The 16,170-nt window shown below is 55.1% G+C and overlaps 1 protein-coding gene across 1 annotated transcript in view; it reads left to right on the top strand.

Moving 5' to 3' along the window:
• Nucleotides 1–16,170, top strand: part of MYOM2 (myomesin 2) — a 55,343-nt gene that overhangs the window by 3,437 nt on the left and 35,736 nt on the right. Inside the window, exons 2-11 of the mRNA XM_045535284.1 lie at nucleotides 737–957; nucleotides 2,300–2,476; nucleotides 4,140–4,278; nucleotides 4,382–4,539; nucleotides 5,534–5,626; nucleotides 11,680–11,768; nucleotides 11,849–11,899; nucleotides 12,959–13,123; nucleotides 13,340–13,501; nucleotides 15,293–15,434. Of these exons, the coding sequence (XP_045391240.1) occupies nucleotides 851–957; nucleotides 2,300–2,476; nucleotides 4,140–4,278; nucleotides 4,382–4,539; nucleotides 5,534–5,626; nucleotides 11,680–11,768; nucleotides 11,849–11,899; nucleotides 12,959–13,123; nucleotides 13,340–13,501; nucleotides 15,293–15,434 (1,283 nt within the window). The 5' untranslated portion in view covers nucleotides 737–850. The remainder of the gene's footprint in view (nucleotides 1–736; nucleotides 958–2,299; nucleotides 2,477–4,139; nucleotides 4,279–4,381; nucleotides 4,540–5,533; nucleotides 5,627–11,679; nucleotides 11,769–11,848; nucleotides 11,900–12,958; nucleotides 13,124–13,339; nucleotides 13,502–15,292; nucleotides 15,435–16,170) is intronic.

Genomic DNA, 16,170 nt, shown 5'->3' with positions numbered 1-16,170 from the left:
CATCCCCAGGGACGAGGATGGAACCCAATTATTGTTTTGGTAGAATTTCACCCAGATTTGCCAATTTCCCCACATCCCCAAGGCTTAGATGTTGGGCTCGGTCCCCACGTTCCTGCCTACCCCGGCCGAGCTTGTCCACCAGAGGCCAGTGAGACCGAGCCAGGAGGCACCTTGGGACCAGCCTCTCTCCACGTCCCCCTCTGAGCAGCGAAAGGGCTCCGGGCCCCTGAGGCCAACCCCGCAGGCTCCGTGTGTGCCTGCGTCTTCCCAGAGTGACTTCCGGTGCACCCTGTCATTGTGGGATGCCCATCCTGCGTCTCAGCCTGTCAGCCCTGACTGTCCACCAGGGGTCCTGTCACCGCTTCCTGGGCCTCTCGGGCTGTCCCCGGCCCCTGCTGTGGTCTCTGCGTGTCCCAGGGCGTGTCACCTCCCCTCACTCCGGGTGCTCATCCCACCTTCTCTTTGTGTCCTAAGCATGTGTTTACTTCTCTAATCTGTGTTTAATTATTTTTATTCCTCTCACTCACACCGCTTTGAGCGTTGCCCTGAACACGAGGGTCTCTAGAACTATGTGCTGCGTTCACAGTTAAACAAAATGTACAGACCAGTCTTCCAATTCTTACGGAAGAAAACAAAAGATGAAACTGGGTCTCAGGGAGGTTAACACATTCCCTGACTCCTGGTCCGGGCTGATTTCCACCTGTGTGGCCTCTGTTTCATTCCTCCCCCACCAAAGGGGTTTTATTAGTTAGAGGAGATTTCCCTCTTTGGAACGACGTGCAATGTGAGGGCAGAGCTTGCAGAGCGAGGAGGGGCTCAGCCGCGTGTGACTGTCGGCAGGTACACCACGATGTCCCTTGTGGCACTCCCCTTCTACCAGAAGAGACACCGACACTTGGATCAGTCGTACCGAAACACTCGAACAAGGTACCTTCTGGATGAATATGCTTCGAAAAGGTAAGCTGGCGTTCACTGATAAGCCTCCTAGAGCTTGGATTATGGGGTCTGGTAGTTACAGGCAGGAAACTTCATCTGGTTCCCGGGGCCCTGGAGAGGCACTGGTCTGGCCGGAGTCTGAGAACAGTGTGGCAGTGTCCCCTGACACCCAAGTCCCCCGGCAGAGGGGGGGCCACAGGGGTCCTGGCCCAGAAGGATCCAGCATCGTGGGGTACATGAAGGGGTGTCCCCTGCACCCACACACGGAGGCTGCCGGGGTCTGCCGGCCTGGCCGCGCCCTGGCTGAGCTGGGGAGGCTCCTGGTCTGAGCTCATTGATTTCACTCCCTCTCACGCATCTCCAGGACCAGGGCTGGAAACAGTGTCAGAGAGAGCAGTGAGAAGGGAACAAATGGGGAAGCTAACGGGGGCAAAGGAAGGGGGCGTGGATGCCGGTGTTAACAACGGTTCTGTGGAGTTAAAAGCGGATGCGCAACACGTGTGTCTGTTCCCTGCCTGCCCGGCTGGTGCCCGGCCAGGGGTTCTGCAGGTCTCTGGAGGGCGTCCCCCCGCCCCCGCCCCGGGGACCCGCCCCAGGGACCTGCGGCCCAGGTCGTGCCCACACTGCTGCCTGGGCCACATCTGCGGTCCCGATGGGCTGATTGTGGTGAAGGGTGGCAGAGACCACGGGCAGCGCTCCCCAGCCCAGGTGCCTGCCCCGTGTCACCAACACCCTATATTTAGAAATGCTCTGGGTACTTTTATGTAGTTGCTCTCCCCTAACAAACAAAGCCCAACAGTTGCAGCCCCTCCCAGCGGCCTCAGGGAGCTTCAAATCCCTTAGGACATATCTAATCCCAGCGCCGAGCCGAGAGGACACGCGAGGCTCTCGCGGGCTCTGAAGGGCACCGGGCACCACGGAGCTCGGCGGGGCTTCCCAGGGCGGTGCCTACGCGGGGTGGGGTGGACGTGGACATACAGAGACACGGGCTTGTGCAAGTGCACATGTGTACAGGCATGTAGACACCCACGTGCAAGTATGTAGACGTGCACACATGTGTGAACTCATGCATGTGTGTGCACACACGGAGACGTGTCCACGTGTGTGCCTATGGCCATGGACGTCCCTGCATTTGTGCATGTATTTGCACACATGTGCATATGTGAGCATGCACGTGCACACACGTGGGTGGGTGTGTGCACATGCACATGTGTGCGTGTTTGTCCATGTGCATACCTGTGTGTGTGTGTCCTGTGTGCACATGTGTTGCAGGGAGGGATGGGGGGTGGGGAGACCTCGTCGTGCCTCAGGATAAATGCTCATAATTTTCGGCGCATCTTCCAACTGTTGCCACGCTGGTCAGGCGCACTTCGACCCAGTCGTCCTCGCAGAGGTCCCTCTCCCAGCGGTCGTCCTCGCAGAGATTGTCCTCGCAGAGGGCTGCCAGCCAGACGTCGCTGGGGGCCACCACGTGCAGGATCTGTGCCAAGCGGGTGAGCGAGCAGGAAGAGGAGCAGCGTGAAACCGAAAGCAAGAAAAGGTAACCTTGGCCGCGGCTCGGTGGGGTCTGGGCGGGGAGAGAAGGGCAAAGGGCGTCCACTGAGAGTGGTGGCGAGAGCACCGGGTGCGAGTGACGATGCTGCCGTTCTCCAGCCCCTTGCTTACGCCCCGCCAGCGTCATTTCCATTAGTCCCAAGAAAACTACTGGGAACGCGTGTCCGGCACCGTCTGCAGCAGAGAATGCCACGGCCAGGCCAGAACACGCGTGGCCCTGTCCAGGGGATGCCCTTCGCGCCCGTGGACCCGGGACTCGATCTCAGGTCTCCATCGCGCTTTGTGCGAACTCACCCCTTTCGAGGTAGAGCAGGGTCATCTCACTTGGACACCTCAAGACCGAACGGTTCGAGGCTGATTTTGAATTTCCACCCACAGCTTCTTTGGCTATTCGCGAACACAGGGAAGGGCTGTAGATTCAGCAAGGTCATCGTCCCAAGAGGGAGCCAGCGTTTCAAACAGTTGTCCGTGTGGAAACTGAAGAGTCGGGAAGGGATTCTATAAATTGTCATACTTTACATGTCAATGGAATCAGCTCATGAGGGCGAAATGCCATGGGAGTGAGATGGATTGATAATAATGTCGGTCTTGAAATTATTTCCAGATGACAGAGAAACAGGTGGTGATGTGACTTTGATCTTTTAAGGACAAAACAAACAGTTAAATACTTGTGAACGCTTCATTTTATACCTGCTATATTTCCCCTTCACCTCCCCCTACTACTTCCAGGAAATTTTCTCTCTCTCTCCAAAACACTCAGGACCTGAAGGAAAAAGGAGGTTTGGGCAAACATGTTTCCTTTTGAAAGTTGCATTACGATAAAGTCATCTGTTTAACAGCAACAATGTATAGCTGAAAAGATTAACCCTTAGTTACATTTGAATTATTTTTTAAACACCTTAGAAGAATTCCGCCAAGCAAATGAATTTTATTATAAGGTGAAGTCTTGTTTTGCAAAAAGATCTCTTCGAAATGTAGACACTAAAGCAACCTGTATTTTTATGCACTGAATTATTTTTTAAAGGGTTCTTCTGCCTCTGTTTAAGTGTTGGGGGCTAGATGCAGAAGATTTGAGCTGTTTCATTTTACCTTTACCAGGTGTGCGGTGGTGCAGTCTTGAACACATCGTACAAACGTTCCTTCCCTCAGTCTCCCCACGGGTGCCGTGGTAACTTGTACGGTCAGGGAGCGGTTACCGTAATTCATACGTTTTCAGCAAAAGCGACTTTCCTGACAGCCCCGGCTGCTGGAAATCTCCTAAAACACACAGGGCGACTGTCTTTCTTGCAAGAGCACGTCTGACTCACTCGGACGCAGCCGCTTTTGCGAGGGTCCCGGAGACAGGACTGTCCCAGCTCCGAGCTGCGCCCCACTCAGGCTCTGGAATTAGGTATTTTTAGCAGGCTCACAGCATCCTCTTCTCCTAGCCCATGTGCCTGTCTTCTAAGTCAAAGATCCTTGTGAAGTAAGTTCTTGCCTCCTTTAAAAGTAAACGTTAAGTCTTCTGAGATTTCGACGCGTTGGGCCCGAGTGAACTTCTTAAGTCTTCTCACACCCACTTAAGCAGGTCCCGGAGGGGTCGGTCCGGCCACTGTCACTCCCGGGGCCCCGCGTGTCCTGAGACTGACGCGGCCTCTTGTCCCCGGCAGGTACCAGTCCCTGGAGGCCATGTACGGCGAGACCAAGCGCCAGCGCTTCCTCAGCGAGCTGGCGCAGCTGGAGGAGGACGTGCAGCTGGCGCGGTCCCAGGCCCGCGACAAGCTGGACAAATACGCCCTTCTGGAGATGGTAGGGGAGCCTTGGTCTCCGAGACCTGGGGACCGGATCGTAGCGCGCCCGTCCGCGTGGGGCCGCCCGGGAGCCCACCCTGACCGTCCTCGCATCTCGGCAGGTGGAGGACAGGATGTCCTGGGAGCGGCCCTCGTACCTGGAGCGGATGCGCCGGGCCCCCGAGATCCTGGTGCGGCTGAGGTCCCACACCGTCTGGGAGAGGATGAACGTGAAGCTCTGCTTCACCGTGCAGGGCTTTCCCACGCCCGTGGTGCAATGGTGAGGGCCGCCCCGGGGTTAGAAAGGCCACGGGAGTCTCCCTGGAGGAAGGTCCCGGGGAGGAGGCTCGAGCCACCCCTTCTGCAGCCTGCTGGGCTCCAGATGCTCCGTGGCTGTGACAACCCAGGGGACTCCCATTACAAACGGTGCCCGGGCATTTCTGTTTTCCTGGTGTTGGTTCAACTGAATTTTCAGAGGGTTCTTATGTAAAAGTCAGTCCCTGAAATGACCTGTCCTCACACTCACGGCCCTCGTCCATTTTGCTCATTGGTGACTCCGTATGCAAAGCCTGAGTCAGCTTTTAATTACGGGAAAACCCGTCAGTGGAAACCTTGACCTCGAAGCTGCGGGACTGGAGTGCTGTGGTTCATTGATCCTCGCGATAACTGAGGAATTGAATCTTTGAGCCCCAGAGACCCTTTCGTGTCAGCATCTGTTGCTATGGACACATCTGTACATCTGCACGTTCAGCGTGGAGCAGTGTGGCTCACGCAGGGGCTGTTCGGGAGGTGGCTTGGGAGGCTGAGACTCGGCCACCCTCGGGGCCAGGCGGGGGTCGTCGTGGTCTCGTCCCTGGGTAGGTGGCGAGGCCGGCTCCCTCCAGCCGAGACCCCGTGTGGCCAAGCCCCGCAGAGCTGTCCGGGGTTGGCCCCGCTGCCCCTAAGGGGCTAGTCTGGGGCCCAACATCTCCCCCCCACCCCCAGTCACACCTCCTGAATTCCGAACAGAGGTCAAGCCGACTTCAGGACTGTCACGGGCCAGGGGTCACCCCGACAGTTTGGATGACTCAAGTGTTGCTCTCTTCTTAAAAACCCAGACCGAGCGTGGCTCTGGCTCTCAGGCCGCCGTGCCGCTCTCCTGCCTGTGGCCCGGAGGGGACCTCAAAGAAATGGAGCAGGGCTGTGTCCGAGGGCTACGAATGGGAGCTGGGGGTGAAATTGCAAAAAGAAGGAAAACATCTGCCTTTGCCCTGACACCCCCGTTCCGTGTGCAGGTACAAGGACGGCAGCCTGATTTGCCAGGCGGCAGAGCCGGGGAAGTACAGGATCGACAGCAACTATGGGGTGCACACGCTAGAGATCAACAGGTAGGCCCCTCGGCTGGCGGCCGGTGATGGGCGCTTCAGGCCCAAAAGGAGAAGTCAGACGGGAGCTGGAGGCCGGGGGGCACCGCGTCTGTGCACCCAGGGGAGTTAGGAGATAGTTGCCGGTTAGTGTGACGGTGTGAGGAGCTTCCCTCTGTCTGTCCTCGGGGCCAGACCAGGGACGCAACTCAGGGACAGGCGGCGTCGGGGAGCAGAGGCTGCCGGGAAGCGTGAGGAGGTTTCCCGACTCCTGCTGCCGGGTTTGAGAAACGGTCCCTGCGCTCAGGGTCTGCAAGGAAGTATGACCTTTATTCTCTGTCTTACAACAAATCGAGAAATTGCACCAAATACAGGTAAATAAAAGAAAAACAATCATCCGTAGGTCCAACGTTCAGCGTCAGCATTTTGGCGTTTATCTGGGATTTTAGGATTTATTTTTAATAGAAGTGAGGCCCTGATGTTCTTTTTCTGTCTCTCTGCGTACCTGGTTTTCACTGTTGGCAAAAGCGTCGTAGCCTGTGCAAGTCGCCTGTTCTCACCAATCGCGTGTCAGGGCTCTTTCCGGGGTCCTGTGCACAGGGACGTGGCTGCCGGTATCCCGTGGTGTAGACGGCTCACCCTTGTCCAGCAGCCGGGGGGCTGGGGCTGCGTCCTTCCCGCCGCTCACCTGTGACCCTGGGTCAGCCGGTCCCTCCTCCCGAACGGTGATATTCTGATCTGAAGATGTTATCGTGAGACAGGTGGTGACAATATTGTCTTCTCCGTTTGCCTAGTGGAGTTTTTGTGAGAATCAAACAGAAAGATGCCTGTTCTTTTCATGCGCATACACACATGTTTATGTGTATCATACAGCGCATGGTAAGAGTGTGTGTGTGTGTGTGTGTGTGTCTGGGCCGTTGTGATATCAAATCCCTCCTGGGAACGGATGAGTGATATTAGTAAAAATAATGTAAAGACTAAGTCAGGCATTCAAATACCTGATTTTATTGTGACGGCATCTTAATTAGGCTCAGTTGGTTTTTTTTTTTCTTAAAAAGCTTTGGCTTAAAATAGGGGCCAGGCTGCCCCTGGGGGAGACCAGGTGTGTGGCAAGGCTGGGGGGCTGGAAGGGGCAGAGGTGAGGACGTTGGCTTCCCGGGGTAAGGGGGGACTCCAGAGGGCTGAGGGACGTGGGGGGACGTGGCCTCGTTTCGGGGGTCCGGGGAGCCCTGCCTGTGGGCAGATGGGGGGCAGAGGCCGGGCCCTGGGGCTGTTGCCGAAGTTCAGGAGAGACCCCGGGGGCTGGGAGGGGGAGGGCTGTGGAGTCAGTAAGGGGAACAGGCTCTTCGGTAGGACCGGGGCCAGTGGGGACCTCAAAGCTGTCCCAGAGCTGAGGGAAGGAGGGGCAGTGTCCCCTGAGGGGGTGGGAGGGGCCCCCTGAGATGGGAGGAGGGGTCTCTTGGGAGGGAGGTGGAGTCCCCTGGGGGGTGGGAGGGGGTCACAGGTCAAGTGGGGCAGGGGTCTCCGGAGGGGGTGGGGGGTCCCTGGGGGGTGGGAGGGCCGGAGCGCAGGGATCTCTCACTCTGCAGACCCACCCCAAATGCCCCTGGTCTCTTGCTGCACTTTTCAGAGAGTAACTTTCTCTGCTTGAACTTCCAAGATCTGAGGACATTCTAGCGGGTGACGGCTGTACTATCTAGAAGGGGACACCTGCCTTGGCCTGGGACGTCTGCTTTCCAACCGGCGTGTGCTATTAGCGTTCGGGGGTGAGCAGGTCGGTTTGAATCAGAGATTCGCTTGTCTCCAGGCTACATTTTAATAACGATAATTGTTTTAAAAAGAAAACCGATTTCCCTTTGTCAAGTATGAAAAATGTCCTACTCACGCAAGTGTCGGCAACATTTAAACTTTCCCTTTGGAATCACATGGCTTTGACCAGAGTGAACTAAAACTTCAAGCAAAGCTGGCCAACATGCCGCAGAATACCAGCAATTCAAAAATCCAGATCTGCTTGGCTATACTTGGATTTTGCAAAAATATGCAAATATTTGGGAAATTTGGGAAAAGAAAATTCCAAAGACCAACTTTTCTCTCAGTGCTCTTATTTGTATTGGGATGTTTTTCACAGTGGAAATGTTAATATTCGTCAGGAAAAAAGCAAAGGGAGAAAGCCACAAATTACACTAAACAGCTCACTCAGCTGTTCATACCAAACAGCTGAGCTGTGGGTCACCCGATCCGGGCCGTTTTCGGCGGTGTGGCCGGGCCCTTCCCCGCCTCTCAGGGGTTACGCCGGTGACATTTACTCCTATGAATATTCTTTGGCGGCTACAGCTGAATTCTTAAAGTGCTGAAAAGGAAACTGACCCCTTGGTGCCTTTTGAATTTAAACTTACAATTGACACTATTTTATACGCTCATAAGGTTTTTCTCTCGGGACTCACGATGTGAGTCCTGTTTCCTCAAAGAATTTTTATGTCATTCTCGTACTTTCATAAAAGTGTTTAGAACCCTCTATCTGGATTTTCAGTCATGATACCCCTACCTCCCACTCCTTGCAGAATGATTTGAGAGCCACACGTTTCTTCTACATTATTTTCACACCTTGATATTTAAATTTTGATTTGAGTTAAGTTATAGATCCGATGTCATCACCACTCACACTTTGGGGACACAGGGCCCCTCAATTACCCACGAGAAATTCACCTGCCACTTAACTTTTTGTTTGCCCATCTTTAAAATAGATGAAGTAGACCAGTTTCCCCTGAGGAGCTGTTTTGGGGGCACTTCAGACTGAGACTTTGGGTGGCAAAGTGCCCCGTGGAAGTTCACATAAATCGAGACCAGAGAAAACTGTCTCTGTCTATTCCGGGAACCTGTCCAGACAGAAAATAAAACCTTCACCTCCTAATCACTTGCTTGCAAGTTCTCACAGCATGAAGTAAGGGTCAGAATTAGACCGCGTCTTAGCTAAGAGCTTTTTCTCCATCAGCTTGGGGAGGGGAGCAGAATGGGGTCCTGCTGGGATGTGGACCCGAGAAGAGTCCAGGCTCCCGGGCGCCCAATCCCCCAGGGACGGAATGTTAACGAGGGGAGGGTCTCCCTTAGAGTGGGCGCACCCCCCCTCCTGCTGTCCCCTCTGTCCTCTGCCTCAAGTGACACTTCTGCAGCCCACCCAGCGGACCAGCGTGGACACATCTTCACAGCCTCATTCCTTATGCACGTTTATTTCTGACCTGGGCGAGCCCCTCTGTTCTAACATACTGTGTGCAGCACGAAACATTGCAGATGTAAACGGATTTGATAACAGGCAACGTAAGCAGAGCCCTGCCTGTCCCTGTCCACCTGCCGGGTGGGCTCCTGTCCCTCAGCTGGGCACGTCCTGTTCCGAGTCCACCGTGGTCTGAACATCTGTGCGGGTTGGGGGCTTCCTCACAGACAGGCGCAAGCCGTGGGCCCTCTGCTCTGGGTGAATACCCGTGAGCACCCACGTCTCCCACACGGCTGCAGGAGGCCGAAGCCCCGGCTCAGGGCCCTCTGCCCGGCAGTTCCCTTCCCCCGGGCACTGGTGCTAACTGGTCGCGGGACAAGCTCGTCAGCGCTAATGTGTCAGGTGGCGCTGCCCCCGGACTTAATGCCTTAAGTCCCTCGAAAAACAACCTCAAAGTCCTTCGGGAGAGGCTGTTGGCCGGGGGAGCCTGGGACTCATCCCACTTGAAAATGGAAATGTCTTTACCCTGAAATCTCAGAAGATTGTTCAGTTAAACAGGTATCTGAGGCCCAGGAACAAACACACGTGTGTGTCTTTGGGCTGACGTGTGACTAGGGCATGATGTGTTTTAGCGTGTGCTCTGCTGCAGTTCAAACATTGCTGAGGCACATACTGAAGGAGACATGTGGGACATTCTATTTGAAAACTATGACACGCGGTTTGGAAACCACTGAAACTAAACAATGTCCAGTGGGGTCTGGACAGAGGCGTTGGCGATGGTGAGATTTTGGGGCTGATCGACCCCCCGAAGCGCAATCTCTGTACACCTGGGAGGATGCGGGTGGGGGAGCTTTAGTTCGTCCCTGCTCTCTCGGGAAGGGGCCCCGCCGGTCCTGCCCCGGCCTGCCCCGTGCACCCTGCTCTGTGCCGGGTGTTTGCTTTTGGCTCACGACACCCTGCTTCTCTGTCACTTGTGTGTCCCCAGCACCCGCTCCAGGTCCGCAGATTTCCATGAAGCAGTTTGTACAGAGTGCTTTGCTTATCTCTGGTGTAACCGTGTGCTCTAAGGCATCGGCTGTGCCTTGGGACGCTGTGGAACCCGTTTCTCTAACCTGTTGTCATGGCTGGTGGTGGCGGATGGCTGTGGAGGAAGGTTTAGGGCTAATCCCGAAGAATATCTTCCTGTTTGGAGACTGTATTTATGAAAACATAACGGTTGCATTGTTTAGAAGACACAAGCACAAAGTAAAAAAAATTCAAGCAATGCCCAGGGTGCTGCCAGGAAGTAATTCTTCCGTCCACCGCAGCCCCGACACCGGGCATGTTCCCTGCGGGCACGTGTGTGCAGGTATTACATGGGTAGATCCACACAGCGTGTTACAGCTTCACAGTGGAGAAAGCGCCTGCACGATGGGGTTTTTGTGTGCTTTGGACACCACTGCTTTGCCCCTGGGGGTGTGGCTGTCCCCACAGCCTGTCTGGAATTTGGGTAGCAGAGCAGCTCCTACTGAGTTGAGGCTGGAACTGGGCAGCTTTGTTGATGGGCTTTGAAGTCAGGCTTGTATTCCTGCAAGGTGAGCCAGAAGACGGTGGATTTACAGACTCAGGGCACTGGCTTCCAGCAGGAGACCAGAGGCATTGCTGACACACGGCAACTGGGTTTGAACTTGGGGAGGGTAAAGGAGTTCTTGGCGGATAGCGCAGGTCTCCGAACCTTCCTCTTCTCTTTATGGGAGACACTGAAGGTTGTGGTCAAAGAAAATATCTTCAGCTCCTAGTGGAGTAGGGAAGAAAATAAAATTACTAATGACCTCCCCAGAACGGGTTTTGTTTCTGGGAGCACTGGCTTCTTAATGCATTTAAAAAGTAAGACTCGAGTAACTTTTCCTTTTCCAGGAAGTAGGTTTTTGCGTTATTTCTTGTCCCAGGTTGGGGTTTTGCTCGTGGTCCTCACCCTCGGAGAGAAGCAGGGTTGCGTGTTGTGGAGCCACGCGGGCCCTGCTTACCCAGCTTCTTAGGGTGTCAACTTTCTTGCAACCGTACTAGGATAATAAGGTCTATTTTCCTGGGGACTTGGAAATGTCATGTGAAACAGCCGAGGTGGAGGCAGCAGTGGAGTGTCCGGCATCGAACAAAAGCTTGGTAGATATCAGGCCATTCTGCGGTTCCCTCGTGTCAGGCTCTGGGGGAGGCTGGTTCCCAGGGGGCTGTGATGAGTTCGTGGCCGCTTTGTTCCAGGGTTGTTGTCCCGGGAGCACGGCAGGATGGGCAGCCTCCTGGGCACAGTGCCAGGGTGGGTGGCAGTAGGACAACATGCAAGCTCCTGGGCTCGCTTAGGACCAGCGGGGACGACTGCCCCCGGGGCACTCGGGGGCCTCCCTGACCCAGGGCCCTGGTGTCCTCCTGCCCGGTATCCCTGCTCCTTCAGGCAGCAGATGCGGGACTCTCCCAGGCCCGTCCCTTCCCTGTCCCAGCGTCTGGGATTCTGCCGGAGGCTGAGGTCACGGAAGCCCGACCATGGGACAAGGTCAAACCGTGAGTTCTACAGAGGGAGAAAAATAGGATCAGGATGGAACAGAGACGGCTCCTTGAGGGTGAAACGAAGGGTTTTGAAAGCGCCGGCAGCTTTTTACTCTCCAAGCCGAAGCCAAGCACAGTCCGGGCGCAGACGTCCACCCGTCTATAATTAATGCCGCGCGCTGCCCAGCCGTGGTGCCAGGGATAGAGCTGGCATTGTTCTTGCACAAATCACTCATGAGCAAGTTACCTGGGTCACACGACCGGCTTTCGAGGAATGGTTTTGTTCTCTCTGGGTCGCCGGCTCTTGCGAGCCATCCGCAGCCACCTTGCCTTCTCTCTCCCAAAGGGCAGACTTCGACGACACGGCGACCTACTCCGCGGTGGCTACCAACTCCTACGGCCAGGTGTCCACCAACGCCGCGGTGGTGGTGAGACGTGAGTGCGGGGGCTCCCCCGGGGCCGCGGGGCTGCCGCCCCTCTGTCCTGTCCGCCGCGCTCACCCCAGCCCCTTGCAGGGTTCCGGGATGAGGATGAGCCCTTCCGCTCGGTGCAACTCCCCATCGGACGTGAGTACTTTGCGGTTCGCTTTCCGTGCAGGAAGATGTTCAGGGACGGACGTAGTGTATGATCTTAAAGATTATTTTCTAAGGGTCAAATCTTTTGAAAAAATTACATTTCGAAAAACTCTCCCACGTTTTTCCTGGCCGGGGTTCCTGTGCTGACAGTCCGTCCCCTGCAATGCTACGGCCAGGCGGTATTTTTAGACACTGCTGGAATCTCCACTTGGAGAGAATTCACAGTTTTGAATTGGAAAAACAAGAAACCAATCCAAATTTTTGACCTGAATGCATAACGTTGCCATATTTTGTGATTTTGGATACTTTTTTTCCCCCCTCCAAAGTGTGCAGGTCACTTACAACAAAGGGCCACCGTTGGTCACACTGAGGGTGTGCGGCAGATGTCGGCTCAGACACGGGCTCCTCCGCCTGGTTTAAACCTCCTCTCCTTCCGTGTGCGCCACACCCACCGTGTGCCACGCTGCCTGCCCTGATCTGGCTGTCATGCTGCTACTACGCCCGAGTCCCCACCTCTCCCCAATGCCACCCACACGCCCCGTCCCTGTCCAGCCCCCTGCGGTCACGGGACCTGCCACAGCCCTGTGAGGGGGCCCGGCCCTCCCAGGACCCTGGCTAGCTTTGCACTAAAGGCCACGGAACTGGGTGACCCATGCCCGGTGACAGTGGCCAAGGTCCCCACGACAGGGCATCTCGAGGACAGCCACGTGATGGATGTTTTTCATCGTGGCTTGTTCATGGTTTGGGAACGGGATTTGGGGCTCACCAGGACTCCCCAAGGAGTAGCCGTGTATTCCCACAGAGGCTTTGGTTTTACGGTAAAGGGAGGCTGAGCCGTCCCCAAGCCAGTGCCGGGGGGTGAAGACCCGACCAGACAGCGGGGGGTGGAGCCTGCCCTGGGTGAGTTTTGCGGAGGGGCCGCGTCCGGCTCTCGGCAGGCGTCCAGGACCCCGACGGGCGCGTGGGCACCAGGGCGAGGCCGGCTCGGGCGGGAGGCCGGGAAGCGGGAGACGCCCCGTCGGCGCTCACGGTGCCCGGTTCTCTGCGCAGTGCCCTTCTCCTCTATGATCCCGTACACGCACTTCGACGTCCAGTTTTTGGAGAAATTTGGGGTCACCTTCAGAAGAGAAGGCGAGACAGTCACCCTCAAGTGCACGATGCTGGTGACGCCTGACCTGAAGAGGGTGCAGCCGCGGGCGGAGTGGTACCGGGACGGTGAGTGGGCGGGCGCGCGGCCACGCCGAGCCTCTGGGCAGAAACGTCCCGGAAACCGAGTCCCGCTTTGCTTTTGAATCCAGCACGGCCGTCGGGTTCCCACAGTCGGGGCTTTGTCCCTTCCCGTCCCCCAGCCAGACGGCACCAGAGCCCCCGCAGGTCGTCTGTGATTCTGGGATGATTTCTGACGGAAACGCTCCATCCCAACTCTTCCAGATGTGCTGGTGAAAGAGTCCAAGTGGACCAAGATGTTCTTCGGTGAGGGCCAGGCCTCCCTGTCCTTCAGCCACCTGAACAAGGACGACGAGGGCCTGTACACGCTGAGGATCGTGTCTCGAGGCGGGGCCAGCGAGCACAGCGCCTTCCTGTTTGTCAGAGGTGCGGCAGGCGGCGGGGTGGGGTGCAGGGCGGTTTGGAGATGTCTCTGCTCCTTGGGGGCTGCCTGGTGTGACGTAGACACTCCCCGGGGGCACAAGCCCACCAGGTGCGTCCGTCCGGCCAGTGAGCAGGTGACACGTGTAAGACAGGATCTGGAGTGGACCAGAATCGGCATTTCTTTCTCTCTAATCACTCATAAAGTCATCAGCGTTTATAAAGCGAGTCCTGAGAGTGAATGCACCAGACCTGCTCACTCCTGACGGAATGTAGCCCAGGGATAAGGGGGGCCGGGAATGCAGCCCGGGGGGAAGGGGGCCCCGCGTAGAACACCAGTCAAGCAGCTGCCTTGTGTCTCTTGTGAGACCCCCTTTCCTGCAGCCAGTCATTCCCGAAAGCTGTAGGCCAGGGGACACACTCAGAGCCCGGCGTGCCTTTAATCCTCGCAACAGACCCATGAAGAAGTTTCTATTCATCCCCTTTTAGGAAAAGAAAAACAAAATTCATGCTACACCACCAGGCAGTGTTGGGCATTTTACACATACATGTATGTCTACAGGCATAGGGTGTGTGTATGTGTTTATACATACATGCGTGATACACAATCTAAAATTCTTATAATGATGATTTTGTAAGAAAATATTGTTTTCAGCTTTTCAAAGGAATCCTTTGAGGCTCCGAGGCACGAGGAACGCCTCTTGGGGATCGGAGAGGGGCTGTGTCATTAGGGAATATTTTATCTTAACAAAATTAAAAAAAGGACAAAGGTGGAACAAACGCATCTCGCCTTCCCCACCTCCCGCACGTGGCACAGGCTGGCGGGTCTGTGAGCTTCGACACTTCCACCAAGTTTACTGTTTTTATCAGGTTGGCATTAAAACGTCCCTCCGCGCTCCCTGTGCCTCTGGCATGATGTTCTGCCCCCTGAAAATGCAGCAAACCCAGCGCGGCTCACTTAGCTTTGCTCACGTAGCTCCACCCACAGGGAGGAAACAGTGCGAAGCTGGGGGCCTCCGCCGTCCCCGCACTTTCTGAAGATCTAGAATGGGAGGGAAAGTGTTTGGCTCAATGTCAACAAATTCCCAGCTTTTAACACGCTGAGGATACTTGAGTGAGAACCCGAGCGAGGCCTACACTGCCAAAGATGTGCAACAGAACAGCGCAGTGACGGAATAAATATGTATTTTAGAAGCAAAATCAAATGCTCAGTGTATTAACTTGCTAAAGAGCTTTGCTGGCCTTCAGTGCAGCTGCCATTAAAACTTGAAAACAGAACCTCATTGCGTCACGATCGTTAGTAGGCCGTGAAGTGAACGGACAGAGTATTGACCCAGAGGTTTGCTCACACCTGGCAGAAAACAAAAATTTAAGTCACCAAATTTTCTAGGGGTTTTGAAATATAAGAGGGTCTAAGTAATATTTCTCAGGCATTAAAAAGGCCAAATTATTATTATTGCTGTTTCCTCAGTACATTTTTAACGAAAGTGCTATTGTGTCACAAATGTAACCAAGAGAAGGTGAACTGTAATTTGGGCCCCACTGGTGGAAAATCGTAGACTTGAGTGTTTTGTAGAGGACTCAATGTTTTGAGGTTTTTTTTAAAACTCATAAATATATTTATATTTCTTGTCACCAATCTTGGCACCAGGGTGAAAGAACATTCTAGCCATCTGAACGTGGGATTAGACAGTGGATCGTCAAGCGGATGGGGTTTGGGTTGCAGGAGCCACGGGCAGGCTTTGGCGTAACCCCACCTTTGAGTGACAGTGACGTGTCTTTTCCCCGCACCCCAAGACGCTGACCCGCTGGTCACGGGGGCCCCCGGAGCACCCATGGACCTGCAGTGCCACGACGCCAACCACGACTACGTCATCGTGACCTGGAAGCCCCCCAACACGACCACCGAGAGCCCCGTCCTTGGTTATTTCATCGACCGGTGAGTGCCCGAGGCATCCTCGGGGGATGGGACGTCCTGAAACGAGTGTTGTCACGACGACACGTGGGATGTTTGTTAAACGCAAGTTCGGTTCTTGAGTGGCCCCAGGTGATGGCTAGCTGGTGACCGGCGATTATCGCCAGGTAGGCTGAGCCCAGCGTCCCACCTGGGGCTTCTTTCTGCTGCAACCGGGGTCTCGTTTGCCAGTTCCACACGCAGCAGTAAGTCCCCACATGTGGGCGTGCTCCGAGCCGGCGTCCGGGTTCTGCCGGGGGGGCCCCGAGCCACCAAGGGCTCCATTCGGCAGGTTCCTCGTTCAGGACTGTTCCTCCCCCCCGAGGGTGTCGGGACTCCGGCTCGTTAGTACCCACGTCTGTTGTTTTTGTCTATCAAGCGGTGAGATTTTCTTTTTTGTTGTCAAGTAACAAATACTGGGGCCTCAAGTACAGAAGATTGGAATTTCTCTTTGTTAATAACTTAAATTGAGATCATCGCTACACCCAATGGGGTTTTGACTCCCTGGTTGTCCGTTACTTGGTACGGCGCCCAGAGCCCAGGAGAAAACTCAGCAAAGCCACAGAATTTGTTGGATTTGTAATTTACGTGTCAGATATAGATTTCCATTATTGGAAGAAATTATAGTTAAAGAAAATGAATTTAGAGGTGAGACAGAAGTTAGGAGAGGATGGTTCCTGGCAGGAATCTGAGATGTTCTATGCAGAACACAGTTAAATAA

Source organism: Lemur catta, chromosome 22 (assembly GCF_020740605.2).
Source record: "Lemur catta isolate mLemCat1 chromosome 22, mLemCat1.pri, whole genome shotgun sequence".
NCBI classification, from domain to species: domain Eukaryota; kingdom Metazoa; phylum Chordata; class Mammalia; order Primates; family Lemuridae; genus Lemur; species Lemur catta.
Note: the sequence above shows the minus strand (reverse complement) of the source record. Positions and strands in the feature narration are given on the sequence as shown.